This window comes from Sparus aurata, chromosome 17 (assembly GCF_900880675.1).
Source record: "Sparus aurata chromosome 17, fSpaAur1.1, whole genome shotgun sequence".
In the NCBI taxonomy this organism is placed as follows: Eukaryota; Metazoa; Chordata; class Actinopteri; order Spariformes; family Sparidae; genus Sparus; species Sparus aurata.
In genome coordinates this window covers 13,873,859-13,889,184 of record NC_044203.1, presented here as the reverse complement: position 1 = coordinate 13,889,184, position 15,326 = coordinate 13,873,859, and the positions used below count along the sequence as shown (strand labels likewise).

At 41.3% G+C, this 15,326-nt stretch overlaps 3 protein-coding genes across 7 annotated transcripts in view; 1 reads left to right on the top strand and 2 right to left on the bottom strand.

The window, feature by feature from the left end:
• Nucleotides 1–936: 936 nt before the first annotated feature.
• Nucleotides 937–11,620, bottom strand: trmt11 (tRNA methyltransferase 11). Of its 3 annotated transcripts, none has more exons than XM_030394778.1 (13): nucleotides 11,470–11,620; nucleotides 10,292–10,372; nucleotides 10,091–10,164; nucleotides 9,937–10,018; nucleotides 9,720–9,812; nucleotides 9,469–9,603; nucleotides 9,232–9,388; nucleotides 9,032–9,112; nucleotides 8,715–8,879; nucleotides 8,523–8,595; nucleotides 7,867–8,001; nucleotides 4,067–4,187; nucleotides 937–1,262 (listed from the first exon to the last, which is right to left on the bottom strand). In XM_030394778.1, exons 1-13 carry the CDS (start codon nucleotides 11,545–11,547, stop codon nucleotides 1,122–1,124), a joined length of 1,416 nt encoding a protein of 471 aa, XP_030250638.1. In that variant the 5' UTR covers nucleotides 11,548–11,620; the 3' UTR covers nucleotides 937–1,121. The 3 variants fall into 3 exon arrangements, with proteins under 3 accessions (XP_030250638.1, XP_030250640.1, XP_030250641.1); XM_030394780.1 differs by having other exon boundaries at nucleotides 10,307–10,372; XM_030394781.1 differs by lacking the exon at nucleotides 10,292–10,372 and having other exon boundaries at nucleotides 10,091–10,250; nucleotides 11,470–11,604.
• A 16-nt stretch (nucleotides 11,621–11,636) lies between these two features.
• Nucleotides 11,637–14,070, top strand: LOC115567872 (actin-binding Rho-activating protein). 3 transcript variants are annotated; one of them, XM_030394783.1, is made up of 3 exons: nucleotides 11,637–11,756; nucleotides 11,897–12,146; nucleotides 12,292–14,070. In XM_030394783.1, exon 3 carries the CDS (start codon nucleotides 12,330–12,332, stop codon nucleotides 12,867–12,869), a length of 540 nt encoding a protein of 179 aa, XP_030250643.1. In that variant the 5' UTR covers nucleotides 11,637–11,756; nucleotides 11,897–12,146; nucleotides 12,292–12,329; the 3' UTR covers nucleotides 12,870–14,070. The 3 variants fall into 3 exon arrangements, with proteins under 3 accessions (XP_030250643.1, XP_030250644.1, XP_030250642.1); XM_030394784.1 differs by having other exon boundaries at nucleotides 11,637–12,146; nucleotides 12,319–14,070; XM_030394782.1 differs by having other exon boundaries at nucleotides 11,637–12,146.
• A 117-nt stretch (nucleotides 14,071–14,187) lies between these two features.
• The window catches only part of hint3 (histidine triad nucleotide binding protein 3), a 3,569-nt gene continuing 2,430 nt past the window's right edge, over nucleotides 14,188–15,326 (bottom strand). The window contains exon 5 of the mRNA XM_030394785.1: nucleotides 14,188–15,201. Coding sequence (XP_030250645.1) covers nucleotides 15,154–15,201 — 48 coding nt within the window. The 3' untranslated portion in view covers nucleotides 14,188–15,153. The remainder of the gene's footprint in view (nucleotides 15,202–15,326) is intronic.

Genomic DNA, 15,326 nt, shown 5'->3' with positions numbered 1-15,326 from the left:
TAGCTGGGACAGAATATAGGCACTTATTTTGATTTTTACAACCAACAGAGCAATTTGAGTGTCTAGCTCCGAGCGACAACATTTCGAAACACTGCTAGCTTACGGCTGGACACACCGAACTTCACCTCGGGGATGGACGCCCCCCCTCTCCTATCACCGCGCAGAGGAGGACCAGTTTATATATGTAGACACCAGAGAAAATGTGTTTTTCATAGTATGGGACCTTAAACTTTGTTTATTGTGTTTTGTCTTCTTTTGGGAAAATGAATAATGCTCGCAATTATGTGTAAAGAGGTAGAGAGAGAGTCTGTGACCATAACTGCACACAAGCTTACAAAAAAAAAAAAAAACACAATTACACTTAATGAAATTTCCCTTTTATGGTGGATGCCAACCAGCATGTGTGTGCATCACCACCTACTATGACAACATGTGAATGAAAAGATTCAGAAATGTTTTATGAGGCATTGGATTATTTACAAGATATTGTCATATGTGTATTATTAACAGGATATCAGTATCCAGTATCAGCACCCCTAACATGCGCTTTGTCATAATCAAATGAAAACGATTTAGCATCTTGTCTTTGATAACTGAATTGTTTAAAGAGTATGTATGTAAAATGTATACATTTAAACAGCTTGTTTCGCAAACAGGTGGCATCAAGTTTGAAAGACTATAAAAGGCACAGAGAGAGTTATTAAAGACACTATTAAAGAATATTATAGGAAATGTAGGATCCGGTGCTCTACAATATATGGATATGTGTATGTGTTCTACTAAATCACTGGAGCGCTTCTGTAACGTTACACATTGTGTGCCCTTATAAAAGTTCCATATAAAACCTTAACAAATGTTGATATTACCATTCAGGCAGTCAACTATGGGTGTAGTGGCTGTCTCACCGTTTTAATAGGTAGCACTCAGGACAAGACATTTGTATTTTCTCAGTTTATTTGCAGAGCAATAACAAGAGGCTTAAAAAGAATCATAATCAAAATGCTGAAAAAGATTTTAAAAAATTAAGAAAGAGTGACAAATAAGTTAACAATTTTCCCTTCTGAGTCCACTGACATGCACGTCCTGATCCTCGTGTCTGGTTGTTGTCACGCCTGACTCGTTCACTCTCCGTTGACTTCAGGTTTGTTTTCCTCCTTGCCACTTCTCTTGTTTACTCCACTGAAATACTTCTCTCTGAAGGCGTTGTGTCCCTGGTAGGGGCTTAAGCTCGGGTCTGCTCCAAGAGCTAGACTGTCTTGTTCCTGTAAAGAGACAAACATAGAGACTGAGCATACTTACTGTAATGTGACTGTGCTGCCAATTAGAACAAACAAACAAAGAGAGCTTCTAACAGCATTCAGCCACATTAACATGGCAGAATATAGACTGGAGCACATTGTTTTTCATCCTCTCCCTTTTTCAATAGTAAAAAACAAAACTTCATCCTTCCTGACACATTTTGCTAGTAAGATTTACAGCATGTTATAGAGTGTTGTGAGAAGAAAGAGAAGAGAAAGCAGCTGCCAGTTTATACTTTCTATCCCCAAAAAGCACATGTGTTGAGCATGTGTTGAGAACAAAAATGTGATAACACTACATTAATATAAATGTAATATACATGTAAAAGTTGAAACAGCTTTTCCTTTTTTCCAGCCAATAAAAAGCGATATTGGCATCACACGGTTAGCATACTTTTTCCATATTTGCATGGAAGAACAGGACTCTTGTATATCCACAATGTATATGAGCTGTTATGAATCCCTTCAGTTAAACAGTTTGTCTTGGCTGTAAGGTAGCCGCTGGTCAACGGAGGGATGAGGGGAGGAAGAGAGATGCTGGGAAGAGGAATAATGAGGTGAGTTGAGTTGAAAGTGATGACTCCGATGCTGGGCCTGTAATTTGTCAGGAACACCTCTCTTTTGCTTTCTCGTGCTGCCAAGCAACCTGGAAACAGGACTGACAACGTAACCATGACCCCGAGTTAATAAGGACAGAGGGACATGGTTGCAAACAACTGAAAACAGTGGACACACCTGTATGTTTGCCAACAAACATACAGGTGGAGGGTTACATACATGTAGAAAAACAAGTTTTTTATGGCCACCAAACACTTTGTGTCTCACCCCATAAATAAGAAGATCTGAGCCGTTTCTGCACCAGTTTAACTGGAAATGTTTACAGCAATTAGGCTGGCCCCTTTACTGTCACAACATAGAAATCACTGCGGACACATGCACACGCATCGCAGACATACAAACACATTTAACACACACACACAGACAAACACACACACACACACACACACACACACTCCAAGCGTTTGACCCAGACGACTGAGTGTACATAGGTAAAGACTGAGGTCTATCTGGAAAAGAAAAACACTGACACTGATACCAGTCAGATACAGCAAGATCAAACAACTGTGTGTTTGTGTGTGCGTGTCTTACAAGGCTCTTTATGGGAGCAATTTGGGGTTTCCAAATGGAATGGATGTCAGATCCAAAGATGGATTGTTTTCCATACGACGTGTGATTAAGCCATTTACGGCTCCAGAATAAAAGAGATGAGCCAATCATAGCCAGATGGTGAGGATTTACCCCCAGACAGACACGGAGACACCATCACTTCCATCGTGGTGACATGTTAGAAAACACACACATATGCGCACTAACTGCATACATGAACATGACACATACTCGTGTGGTTACGTATACAAACAACTCTGAAATAAACATAGAAGATCATGCGCACACATGCTTTCATTTTACCAAATCATATCTGTGATGCTGTTTATGCTCACACATAGAAAAACAGTCAACAACCCTGAAGCACACAAAGGTTTGCACTGTGCAGATGGGATCTCATTCATAACAATGCAACCACAATATGTATTTAAAAAGTTGTGCATGCTTAAAATGTGATTTGTATTCATAGGCACTTCAGAAGAAAAAAATATCTTTCATTCTGTAAAATAACTTGTTTTTCCTGCACATCAACCAAACGACACTGCCACTGTGTGTACAGAACAATGACACCAATAACACAGTTGTGAAACAAAAATGGAACAAAGAATTGCACAGTGTCCGTTGAGGAAGCACACAAAGAAATAAACTAGAACTGCCAACTTGCGGATGTAAACCTCCACGCACCAGTCAAGTTGCTGTTTCTGAGCACTGAATGACGGCACTTTGTGGAAAATTTTTTGCAGAATATCATGATGTCACGGCGAAGTTGACCTTTGACCTTTTGGATATAAAATGTCATAACTTAACCATTTGATTCTATTAGGCATTTGTGTAAATATTGTCGTACAATATTGCCTCCATGCCAGCGATAGCCGTGGCCAGAAAACTGAGCCTACATGTCTGCACATCCTCACACCTTTGCAAGCTAAAAACAAAGGCCCTCATCCACTTATTTGCTTGATTAATATGGTGGTATCATTTCCCAGGGCTTAAATAGACCAAACCAAAAGACCAAAACCAATACTGTTCTTAGATAATCAATTAACTAACATATAACATCGATTCCTCCATGGGCAAAACTGCAAACAGAGAACAAAGATAAAAAATTAAACAACTAATCTACTGTCATAAAAGCTACCAATCACTTTTCTGTTGTTCGACTTATCCGTTGATCGATTAATTGTTTCCACTCCAATCCAAACACATTGAAAAGCATAAGAGAATTTCAAGCCTTAACCAATTACTGGTTAATCATTACATAATAGATCAAATATGTTGGACATTTTTCCCATTAGAAAACAGTTTTAACCGCAGACTTGGTCTCAGCTCGATACAAAATCAGAGTAACATTAGGAGTTACAATAACAGATAAAGTAAACACCAATTATATATGATAACACAAAATAACGACTTAATTTTAATAATCTGAGCTCCCGTAAACAAATAGCCGGACAAAATCAAAAAAGTATTCGTAATTAGATACTTTTTGATGAATTTGTGCCCATCGCTGATTGTCGGTTAATACATCTTTAATTGGTTAAATCCTTAACAACGATGAATTAATTACTGATTTATCATTAACATCCCCAGTGTGCACACACCTCTGGTTCCTTGATCTTCTCCATGGTGATCAGGCGTCGTGAGGTGTGGCTGGAGAGCGTCTGCTCACTGTTACTGATGAGCCGCAGGCACGGATGAAGAGGCACCATCTCCTCACTGTAGCTGAAAAAGGGGACACATACACACTCAAGGTTACACATCAGTCTCCACAAGTAGCAAAGACAGACAGAGAATCAAGTCAAAGAGCGGTTTCCCTCATGTGGGCATAATAAAGTTTGACAGTACATACCTAAAGAACTAGACCTGAGAGGAATGTTTAAGGCCCTTATGAAAACAATCAACTTCCTATTTTGTCTGGAGGCCATAAAGAGTCTGCTGGGATACAGACATAGGCTAATCCTGTCAAAATTACTACCTCACTTTTGCCAGCTCTCTTTGCCACCCACTCCACTGCCCTGTTTGGTTTCTCTCTCACCAATCAAATCTCTAAACATTCGGACCAGTGCAGTGTAACCACAGCAAAGGTGGCTCGCTTTGTGCAAAGAAAGACGGAGGTGGAAAAAGTGACTCTGACCTGACAGGTTGACTGCTGGCTCTGTCATCACCAGCCAGGCCAGGTTAGGGCCTATTAACAGTGGATGATGTATGTGTTTGCATATTTGTGTCAGTAGCACCATCACAGCAGCAACAGTCCCGACTCACAGCCAGATTTCACTGTTTGTCTGCCCTGTTGCCATGGCCTGGTGGTGATGCAGCCTGGCGATCGTTCTCTCCTGCCAATCAGAAGTCACTAGTGGAGAGTCCTACCTGTTGAGCTAATGTTAACGTCTAAGTTGAGGCACAGGGGTTGTCTTTCACCTCCACAGCTTCTTTTTCCATTAGTCTATGACTTTGTAAAGGACACTTTCATGCTAAATGCTAGTGCTCTCTGCTGTCACACTAATTTAAACAGTATTTTTTTTTAATACCTTTTCTTGGGTAAGAATTTACATATCTATTGTTTTGGAAATGTAAACATAACTTTATTCTTTATGAGACTCAAAGGTCCAATATCATAGAAGATGGTGTTCCTTTTGTTGACCATAAAGCAGTTCTAGGTGCAGTATAAATACTGTGAAAGTATCAAAACACTCAATCCACGGAGAAGCGCTCGTATTCAGAATCTGTGCCCTCAAATGAGATTTCTTCCTTGAAGATTTGATGTCACAACAATCAAATAGCACCAGCATGGCCCTGGATGCAAAAACACCAGCAGAGCTGATGCAGAATCACCGTGGATGGTGTATACTCAGGCCTGTGAGAGCTGACCAATCAGAGCACACTGAGCTATTTGAGAGGAGGGCCTTTTTCATGTGTTAATTATGTGTTTTTTGAACATTAAAGAATGTAGACATGTTCTAGTTTAACACCTTAAATAAAAGTATGAACCTGAACCTAGCAAAATATGGGACCTTCACAAAGTATTTCCCCACTGCTCATAAAACTGGCTGTCTGTGCAGCAGAAAGATGCAAATACTTGTTTAATTGGTGTTACACAATCAGAGAAAACAGAGAAAAGGGGCTGCGGTATTTACTTTGGCTCAAAGATAGACAGTCTACAACAACCAGAATGCGATGGGGTGCACCAGGCCACTAAACACTCTCACTGACGTACTGCGAGTTGGACAGTGCTTGGTTTTGGCTCCTTCATTTTCAAGAAAGAAAAAATGGTTCATTTGCATGTACGACCCACACTGTAATGAAAGAAAGCTGTTTCAAAATCAGCAACTCTTCCTTTTAACCTTTAAGAAAAATAGCAACGTGGTGAGGCAGGCGGGAGGTAGGTATCCAACAGGATTTAAAATAATATGTGTTTAACAAAAAAAACGTGATTTTTATTTGACCCATAACTTATTGTGCTCATATCTGCGCAGGATGCCAAATCAGATGCTGAAACAGTGGCCGCTGACATCCAGTAAAAGTGCCGGTTCCACTACATGAGAGATTTGCCAACACGTCTGGAAACTTAAACTGATGTGAATTATGATGACCTGAAAATGAGAACATGGCTCGTTTAGACTCAATGACACATGTATCACCTTACTTCTGACAATACAGCCACTTCATTTCTTCGCTCCACTTGTTTATGTTGTAATTAGTTACTTTATGACCGTGATGACTGATATTACATCATCTGTCTTGATACTTTTTCTTCCCTCATTTATTTTTTAAGGGCAGAAAGGGAAGAGAGCGTAAGGGGTCTGACCTGGTCTAGACGCCGTCTTTTGCAGACAGGACTTGTGTCACCTGTCATCACATGCACACACAGCCGCGCCATTCTAATGAAGCGGACACACACACAATCCCCACTGTTTCTATCACAGCCGTGGATGCAGATACACACATATGTGGGGGTGACAGAAACCCGATATCTCCCCGGTAGAGCCCCAGATTAGGCCCAGGAGACAGGCTGCGTCTGGGCTTACACACATATCCAAAAACACACATGCAATAGTACACAGAAACGCACACGCGGGTCAGCCTGCAGACACAGATAGTTCACATATCTGACTGGACTGGCCTCAGACGTTTATTTTGGCACGGCGCTCTGACAGGCACAGAGTCGAGCACCGGTAGATGAGTAGCAAAGACAAATGTGTGAACATGATGACACACATGGATGCATGGACTCATACAGAAGACCACACACATTCATGCCTATGTAGAGATGCAATCAGAGACACACACACACACACACACACACACAGGGATATGGGGTCCCTTAAGTTGTGTTTGTACATGCACATCGACACGCGATCACCTCATCTCCCTCCCAGTCTTATAATCAGTGACCAGAAGATTTTTCTTCCTCCTGCCTCTGTCTGTTGTGGTTCAGACCTTTACAGCCAAACACCTGCACTCGGAGTCAGCACTTCACTTTCTGCGAATGCACACATTATTTAACAATGCACAACTGTGTTTTAGAGGAGCCCGCTTATAGAGCTGACATATAAAAGGAGCCGTCAGCTGTGGTTTACTGTAACCCAGCTGTTTGGGCAGGAAAACCTCAACACACCTGTATACCCTCTCTGTATAAACAATGCCATTCTCGCAGGTGGCTACACGTGCAGGACGGTGTTTTACTTTATAGGAGCGGGAATGGAAAAGTGTTACGGGGAAACGCTGGGAGGTGGAAAAGTGTGGTGGAAAAGAGCTGTGTGTGCCAGTCTGCTGGACTCAACCCGAAAGAGCTGCATACATACACCGCAGGGTTTCATAGCATTTAGCAGCTCATTAACTAATTTGTCAAAACGGATTTATAAACAGACATTTTCCTACTGAATGTGCTCAATTTACAATTCCCTCAATTAACTTACAAAGCCTAATTTATTATAGGCATTGGCAAGATTTTATTAATGTTGATATTATACTGTAATAATCCTCTGTTAGATTTTGTTTGCGTATTTAGATAATTGATAAGATCACCAATAGATTTAAATGTTGCGCTCATGACAGGCTTGGATTGTTCAGGTCTGGTTTCTGGTATGAGTCTGCCCCCTACTGGTACAGACTGTTAACTGGAGAAAAGCACCATTTAAGCTGAAGGAGTTCTATGAGGACAGCGTATACTTCAAAATCAGTATCAAAACATAAATATCCATTCACCGAGGCATGCTTTTGTAACAAATCAATTTGTCACAGACCCAGTTTAAATGTTCAAATAACACAAGTTAGTAAACTTTAAAGAGCTTTATGTTCATGTTACTGTCTTTTGAAATGGTGACTGTAGCAGCAGGCTCATCATCCTAAAGACCTTTATATCATCAGCAAATGTCACAATACAATAGGTCTGCATACTTACTCTGGTCTGTAGACAGGAAGCCAATAGACCAACCTCTCGCCCATGACCAAGCGGTGGGCGGAAAAGTTTAACAGATCTGTGAAGATGTCACTCAGGTGGTACGCCTGTGAGACGGGTACGTGAGACTCCATGTAGCTGAGCAAATAAACACAGACAGGTTTAGAGCAGAGCAACGAAACACAATGATTAATATATCAAACATAACATTTCTCTTACCTTACTAATGACCTGCTAGGTTATTATGACAATAAATGTGTGACCTAAGGGTCCAGTGTGTAGGATTTAGGATGGTCTTTTGGCAGAAATAGAATATAATATTCCAAGAGGGAGTCGGTCCGTTTTTATAGAGGCAACCGTGTTGCACCGCCAGGTTATCATGTTTTTGGCATCCAATTTTAGTTTCTCCTACACGCTTGGAAAGAGAGGACATGGCGACGGGTATTCAGCTGGTTGTAATCTGCAACTTCACTACTAGATGCCACTAAATCCTACACACTGGACCTTTTAAAATGATGCATAGGAAAAGTCTGAAAATAACTGTAAGGCCTATGGGAAATTCACTGCGACATAAAGGGTGGAGGACCATGCACAATGCCAAGAGACTGCAGGTTTTTATTACATTTGTCATGAAGTCAAAGTGAATCAGGTGAACTTACAAGCCGTCAGCGGGTTTAGCCGTGTCTTTGTGGGAACCAGTTCTCCTTGTGGACTCACGGATGCCGTATGGAGCTGACAAAAAGGACCACAGAGGAAAAAGGTCACTACATAAGCTACTGAACCACTTATCACCAGTTTTTACACTCAGCATGTCTAACACAGGTCTGTTGAGTGTAAACCTAAGGACCTACGATCAGTGATGATGGCGTCAAACAGAGCGGCCTCCCTCCACACAGGCTTGGACGCATCAGACACCATGACGTCTAAATACATGTTCTCTGTTCCGTACTGCCGCAGGTTGGCTCTGATATTCTCGTCAGGTCCTCGCCACTTCTGGTTTTTACGGCTTGACCTACCTGAAAAACAGAGGCACTTTGAGGAAGGTATCTTAAACTGAGAGCAGGTAGAGCACGGCCCCGCCCCTGTTAGTTCTTGAAGAAATTGAAGTGATATCAAATATAAGACTACAGTTCATGTGCCATGTAAGCACTTAGTTGACAAAACTTACCTTTGCCGTGAATAGTGTTGTAATCAATGTCTGATCCACAGACGTAGGCTCCAAACTGAGAACATGCTACCAACAGGCTCCCTGAAATATGAGAGAAACAGGAAGAACTGAAACCATTGATCAACACAGATTTCCCCAAAGTGGGACAGTGAGTGTCAGTAGCTATGCACGTGTGAGAGTCGGTGCCAGCTTCTGCTCACCTGTGCCGACGAACGGGTCAAAGACGACGTCGTTCTCTTTGACCTTAGCGTGGTTGGCCATAATGAATGAGAGCCCAGCATCCATACTGGTGTTTCCTATGAAGTGCCTGTTCTTCACACTGTGGGAGCGGATCAGTTCACGCTGTCCATCCCCTATCTGTGTAAAGAATAGAGAGTGTGGATTTTCAGACTAGGCCCGTATAAATCAAATGTGAGGTAACGGTAAATGCACCTCACCCATCGGCCAAAATAGATGTAGTATGGATGATCGGGGATGTCGTTGGGGTCTGTTCCGTAATCTTCCAGCAAACAGAAGACGTGCTGAGGGCTCTTCAGGCTCACTGTGCCTTCAAATGGAAGATAATCCAAAGCCTGGTGAGAGAGAACAGACCGTGACAGACATTCTGCACATAGGCAGATTTCAAAGATGATATACACCACACTTGTTTTCTGTGTTTTTTGACATGCACACGCACCTAAATACTCACATCGATCTTTTTGATTCTGTCAGTAAACTCCAGAGTCTTGTTGAAAGTGTAGACATTGATTCTGTAAGTTGAGTGTTTCTCCATAAACGGTGACTGTGAAGCAAGAGCACAAACAGAAATGAACCGTATCAGCTTAGACTCATGTGGAAGTTTTGCTGAAGACGCAGGGATCAGTCTGTCCGACAGAAACAGGAATACAAGCCGTAGCATCACTAACCATGTGCTCTAACGGGTAGTTCAAGAGGGATGTTCTGAGTTCACTGTGTGTTTGTCCGTGGCCCCATAGTTCAAAAGCAGACCTGAAAGGATGAAGCAACATGAGTTACAGAACAAGGTCACAGAATAAGATGGATGAAAGCCAAAACACTTACTTTGCACAAACAGATCTGGCCATGATGCCGCGGACATCCTCCTCAGACAAACCATCCAGACACCAGAAAGGAGACTAGAGAGAAGAGGCATGAAGAGGAGTGACTGTGGGGAAATGTGGTCAAGAGGATAGAAACCTCTTGATGTGGCAGCTTTCAAATCCTCAAAAAAAAAAAAAAAAAGACGAGAATTAAAATAGTTACATTTGTCTTGCGAACCTTTTCCTTGAAGTTCTCAATTGGCTGGAATTTTTTTCCTCTGAGAGCCAGCAAGGCTTTAATCTCCTGCACGAATGAGCACATAAATCATGAAAACAGATGTATGAATTGAAGTCTATTGGGAACAACAAACACATTAAAGACAAGACAGACAGATTAAAAGGGACCATATGAGCAATTTACTACTGCACTTTGAAAAAGTTGCTGGACTTAAGAGTAGCGATGGAATATAACTAAGCACATTTACTCAAGTACTGTGCTTGAGTACAATTTTTAGGTATTTGTTCTTTATTTGACTATTTCCACTTTCTGGTAGAGGCAAATATCATACTGTTTACTCACTACATTAATTGAATAACTCAAGTTTTTAGTTTATAGAGAGACAGACTCAAGACAGCATGGTCAAACTTGTTGCAGCAGAAGCTTAAAGAAAAATAACTTTGATTGTCTGGTGGGGATCAAGCTTTAAAAATACTAGATCATACAATTTACATAATGTAATGGGATCTTTTTTTAGACCCTCCCTGCTTGGTGTCCACATCTTTCAGTCACCAAACTCCCAGTTTGTTCGGCATGCTGATACAAGAGTAAATATCAAAAAACATTTTTATAGACTTTAGAAACCATACAGCTGTTTTGTTCAGGCTGAGCACTACTCTTAAGAAAGATTCCCACGTGTAAACATCATTGAAATGCCTCTATAAGCATCAAGTGGATTATTTTATTTTTTTTAAAGACAACTTTGCGTATGTACACGTTTGCATTACTGCACATTAAGTCTACAATATCCATCTGTCCAGGTGTGCTAACATGCATACTGGCCATATTCTCATGATGATATTTACAGATGAGCAGGAACATGCTACAGATCACGTGATCAGGTGTTAATTATCAGTTTGTCACCGTGTCGATAAAAGGTCAGAGGTCGGGTGGAGAAATGTGTGAACGTGTCACTGTCATGTGATTAAAAATATCGAGAACTTCTCATGTGACACCGCTACAGTAACAGATGGGGTTTTTTACGGTTTGAATTAGCATGTAGCTAATGTAGCACATCAAGCTAGGAGGGGCTGTTGTCAGCCAAATCCTGAAGTTTCCACGAAAACACGTAGACATTCACAATGAGAGCTGAGTGTAAATTGTGATAAGTTTAATGAGGTTACCGGTAACCTGAAGTCCAAATTATCATGCGCGAGGTGCAGTAGATACTGGAGGCATGATCGACTGTTGGTGGTCGCCATTTTTGTTGCGGATTCAAAACAGGTCCGGCTCGAAACCAGGGGCTGACTCAAAGTACCGCCTGGTGACCAAATAACCATACATGGAAAAGAATGAGTCCTTCTCTTCCAGTATGATCTCAGGCATTTTAAAATTGTACATAAAAACGGGCGGGCAACCAGTTCTTCTTCTTCTCCAGTTGGTTTGAGATTTTAATTGTGACTTTGTCCAGGTTAAGTAGCTTTAATGTTTGTTTTGCCTGAACAGTGACATGTCGCGGACAGGCAGCTTTCTGTTCTCAATAACTCACTGCTCTGTATTTGCGTGTTCGGATCAACTGTTCTCCAGGCTGTAATCTGCTTTTCTTCACAGGCACCTTGTCACCCTCTCTGGTCACTGATTGGCTGCCTGGATCTTCTCTAACAGGTCACTGGCCGAGACAGATGTCCATCAGACTGGTTTTGGCTCGGGACAGAAAGGCATCCGCACTCCTGCTGCTGTCAGCAGTGCTGCAGTGTAGTTAAATTCAACTAGTAACAGTGTCACCACAGGACTTAGTTGCACTTTGGCCATAATGACTTATTGCTGCAGGTGGAGTGAGGATCAAGTCAGTGTGTGACATGTAAGTTGGATCATGTTTGATGATAGTTATCTCCAAATCTCTGACAGATTGTACAGATTATCTATGTAAATCAGTGTGTTCACTTCTTCAAGATTTGATTATGAACTAATTTTTGTGTGATTATTTTCTCTTTTCAAATGACCAGATTAAAGCTATTCATTGTTCCTCTCAGTGGAGCCAGTGATGGGGACCAACAGCCAGATCACCACCGCCATGGAAACTCAAAATGACGTCCCAGCTCCCGCTCAGTTTAGTGATGACACTGCAGTGTGCATTGCTTCTGTGAAAGGCTTAAAAGAGAACTGGCAGAAGTGGTCCAGTGAGCACCAGGAGTACCAGAAGCACAACCCTTTCAGTCACGACACCAGGCCCAGTGTGGTGGTCCCTCAGAGGGGCCAGGATGACTACGGAAGGCCCCTGCAGGGCTCCATGACGGAGCAGCGGGGGAAGGATGCCCACACACACATCAGCAGAGAGGTCGAGGAGCTGTGTGAGGTGATCAGGAACATTGGAGAGCCGAGAGAGAAAGACGGGGATGGAAGCGGCAGCGATGTCAAAGTGACCACTGTGGAATTTGGAAAACTGTTTGAGCATTATGTGACCATCTCTAACAAACTGGTGGGGATCCTTCTACGAGCGAGGAAGCAGAAGCTGGTTGACTTTGAGGGGGAGATGCTGTGGCAGGGGCAGGATGACCGTGTAGTTATCACTCTGTTGCAGTGATCAGAAACTTGGATTAGCGTTTATGCCTTGATTCATGTTATATGCAGTGGCAAATATACTACAAATATACTACTGCTACTTCATGGCAACACTCACTGTAGTGATCAGAAACCAGGAGGACCTGACTGATTGTGCTTTAGTTAAGGAACTTTTATTGACAGAGAGCTATTTTTTTATTTTCCTGCTTTAACAACTCAAAGCCTGCGCCAGATGGCTTGTGATCCCGCACGTCTAGCTGACTCACACGGTAGTAAATCAGCTGTCCAAAGTGCAGCTACACGCTGAGGTATAAAAAGGATTGTAAAAACTCAAAAAGTAATGGACTGACACAAGTTAATCACTAATATAAACATGGTCATGGATGTGTGTCATACCAGGTGAAATGCCACTTCGCGGCTCAAGTCATCAGCTGATATGTGAGTTTTCAAAGCATTTGATAGCATCTGTACCTTAAAAGAAGGTGCATCCATCAACAATCATGTCAAAGGGAATCAATTCATGACAGGATTTGACAAAAAGGATAGACATATTGGCGATTAGTTGAAATGTGGCAACAGAGATACAACAGATGTAAATTATATTTAAGACAGTTTGAATCTGATATGTCCACGTTTGTAGCTGATGCAGGGGGGACATTTAAATAATAGTATATTTTATTTGTATACAATAGATTGCTAAACCACCCCTGGTCGTCATTACAGTAGGAAACGTTAACATTCCCAACCCCTTCCGTTATATTTCCTTCGTTAGCTTTTTATTGTGAGGAAAGATGAGGAGTGAGCAGCTGAAGTGAAGTCAGAGTGGTTACTGACACTGAACCAAAGCCAAAGAGAACATGAGGCTGCCTGTGACAGACAATATGGTGCTATAGGATGAACTTGATCCTACTTGGCTCGAGTGCTTCAGTGCATGTATTTATTACAAGTGTGCCCTGTAATTTAGGAAACGTCCTTACAGTTTGAAGCGTTGTTAACCTGCAGCACACTGAGATGCACAATAAACTGAAAATGCTGCTGTAACAAAAAACTACATTGTAAACTACACACTGACTGATACACGCCATTATATCTGCTGCTATTAAGAGTAACAGCCATGCAAACGAACACATTTTTTTTTTTTTATCACAAGGACGTAGTATTTTGATCAATTGCCAAGTACAGCTTATGTCATTATGGTATTATAATAAAGGAAGTAAATAGCATCCTGTCTGTTATTGTGTTGGTGTGGGTGTTTGTGAAGTGTAAGCACCGACTGGTGTAGTTCAACTGATGACTGGGAGAGAGAGTGTAAAGTGATATCTATTAGAAACACACGGAGAACCGGTGATATATTATTTATTCTAAATGAAATCCATTAAAGTGCACACCAGCTCGTACAGTACATACAGTATGATTTTCTGTCTTTACGGCATTGTAGTATAACTTGAGTATTCACTTCATGCAGCAACCAGTCACTTCATACTCTATAGTATTACATCAAATTAAAAATAAATGAGCATGTGTAAGCAAATACCCCACTATATTTCAGTGCTTTTTATGATCATGGAGCATACTTTACAGTGTCAGAGGAAGTCCACTGTAAAGGAACCCTGTGAATAGTTAATGAGGTTACAGGGGTTGCAGTGCTTTGACCCATCTAACAAAGTCACAAACTGGCCATCAGTAAAGAAATAACTCAATATAGTGGAGGAGCACAATGTTTACACAGTCGTCCAATATGGTATGTCAATATACATGAATTACACATTCATCTTTTTAAAGTGTTTGCAAAGGGTTTCAGCTCTACATGCATAAAATCAGACCTGCAAAGTATTTAGGCAGTCCTGCATGTCAAGAAATCAAACATGTGTATTACAACTGCGTTATGCCATCTCAACACATCTATTGTTAGACTCGGCTTACCTTTACATTCAATCAAAATAAAGACTGTCTTCAACATTTTATTTGGTGATTAATATGTGAATCACACTGTCTCCTACTTGGTCCATAACCTAAATACATTTCATAACAGCGGTTTATGGATGTTTAACTTATGTAAAAAAACATTAAAACAATAATTACTTATCCCCGAACATTTTTTTTGACCTGTCTCAAGCAGCAAGACACATGTTTTGGCTTGTTTAAGCCTGTATTTGGCTTCCAGTCTGAAAAGTTTTCATACCAAAATAAAAAACCCAAGTGGTTTCTTGTTACAAATATGTCACCTGTCTTTTTTAATGGCATGGCAACTGACGGGCATCTGCAAAAAGGTGGATGTTCCAGAGGAAGACCTGGATCTGAAGTGATCAGTCGGTCTGTCCTTTAGCGTTTAAAAGCTCGATCAGCTGGTCTGCCTGCAACACATCAACACAGGACAAAACAAAAATCAGTCTGATATCAACACCACCTGACCTTAAAACTCTATCTGGACACACTTAAATATAGAGAGAGAAGACACAGAGAGAGAGAGAGAGAGAGA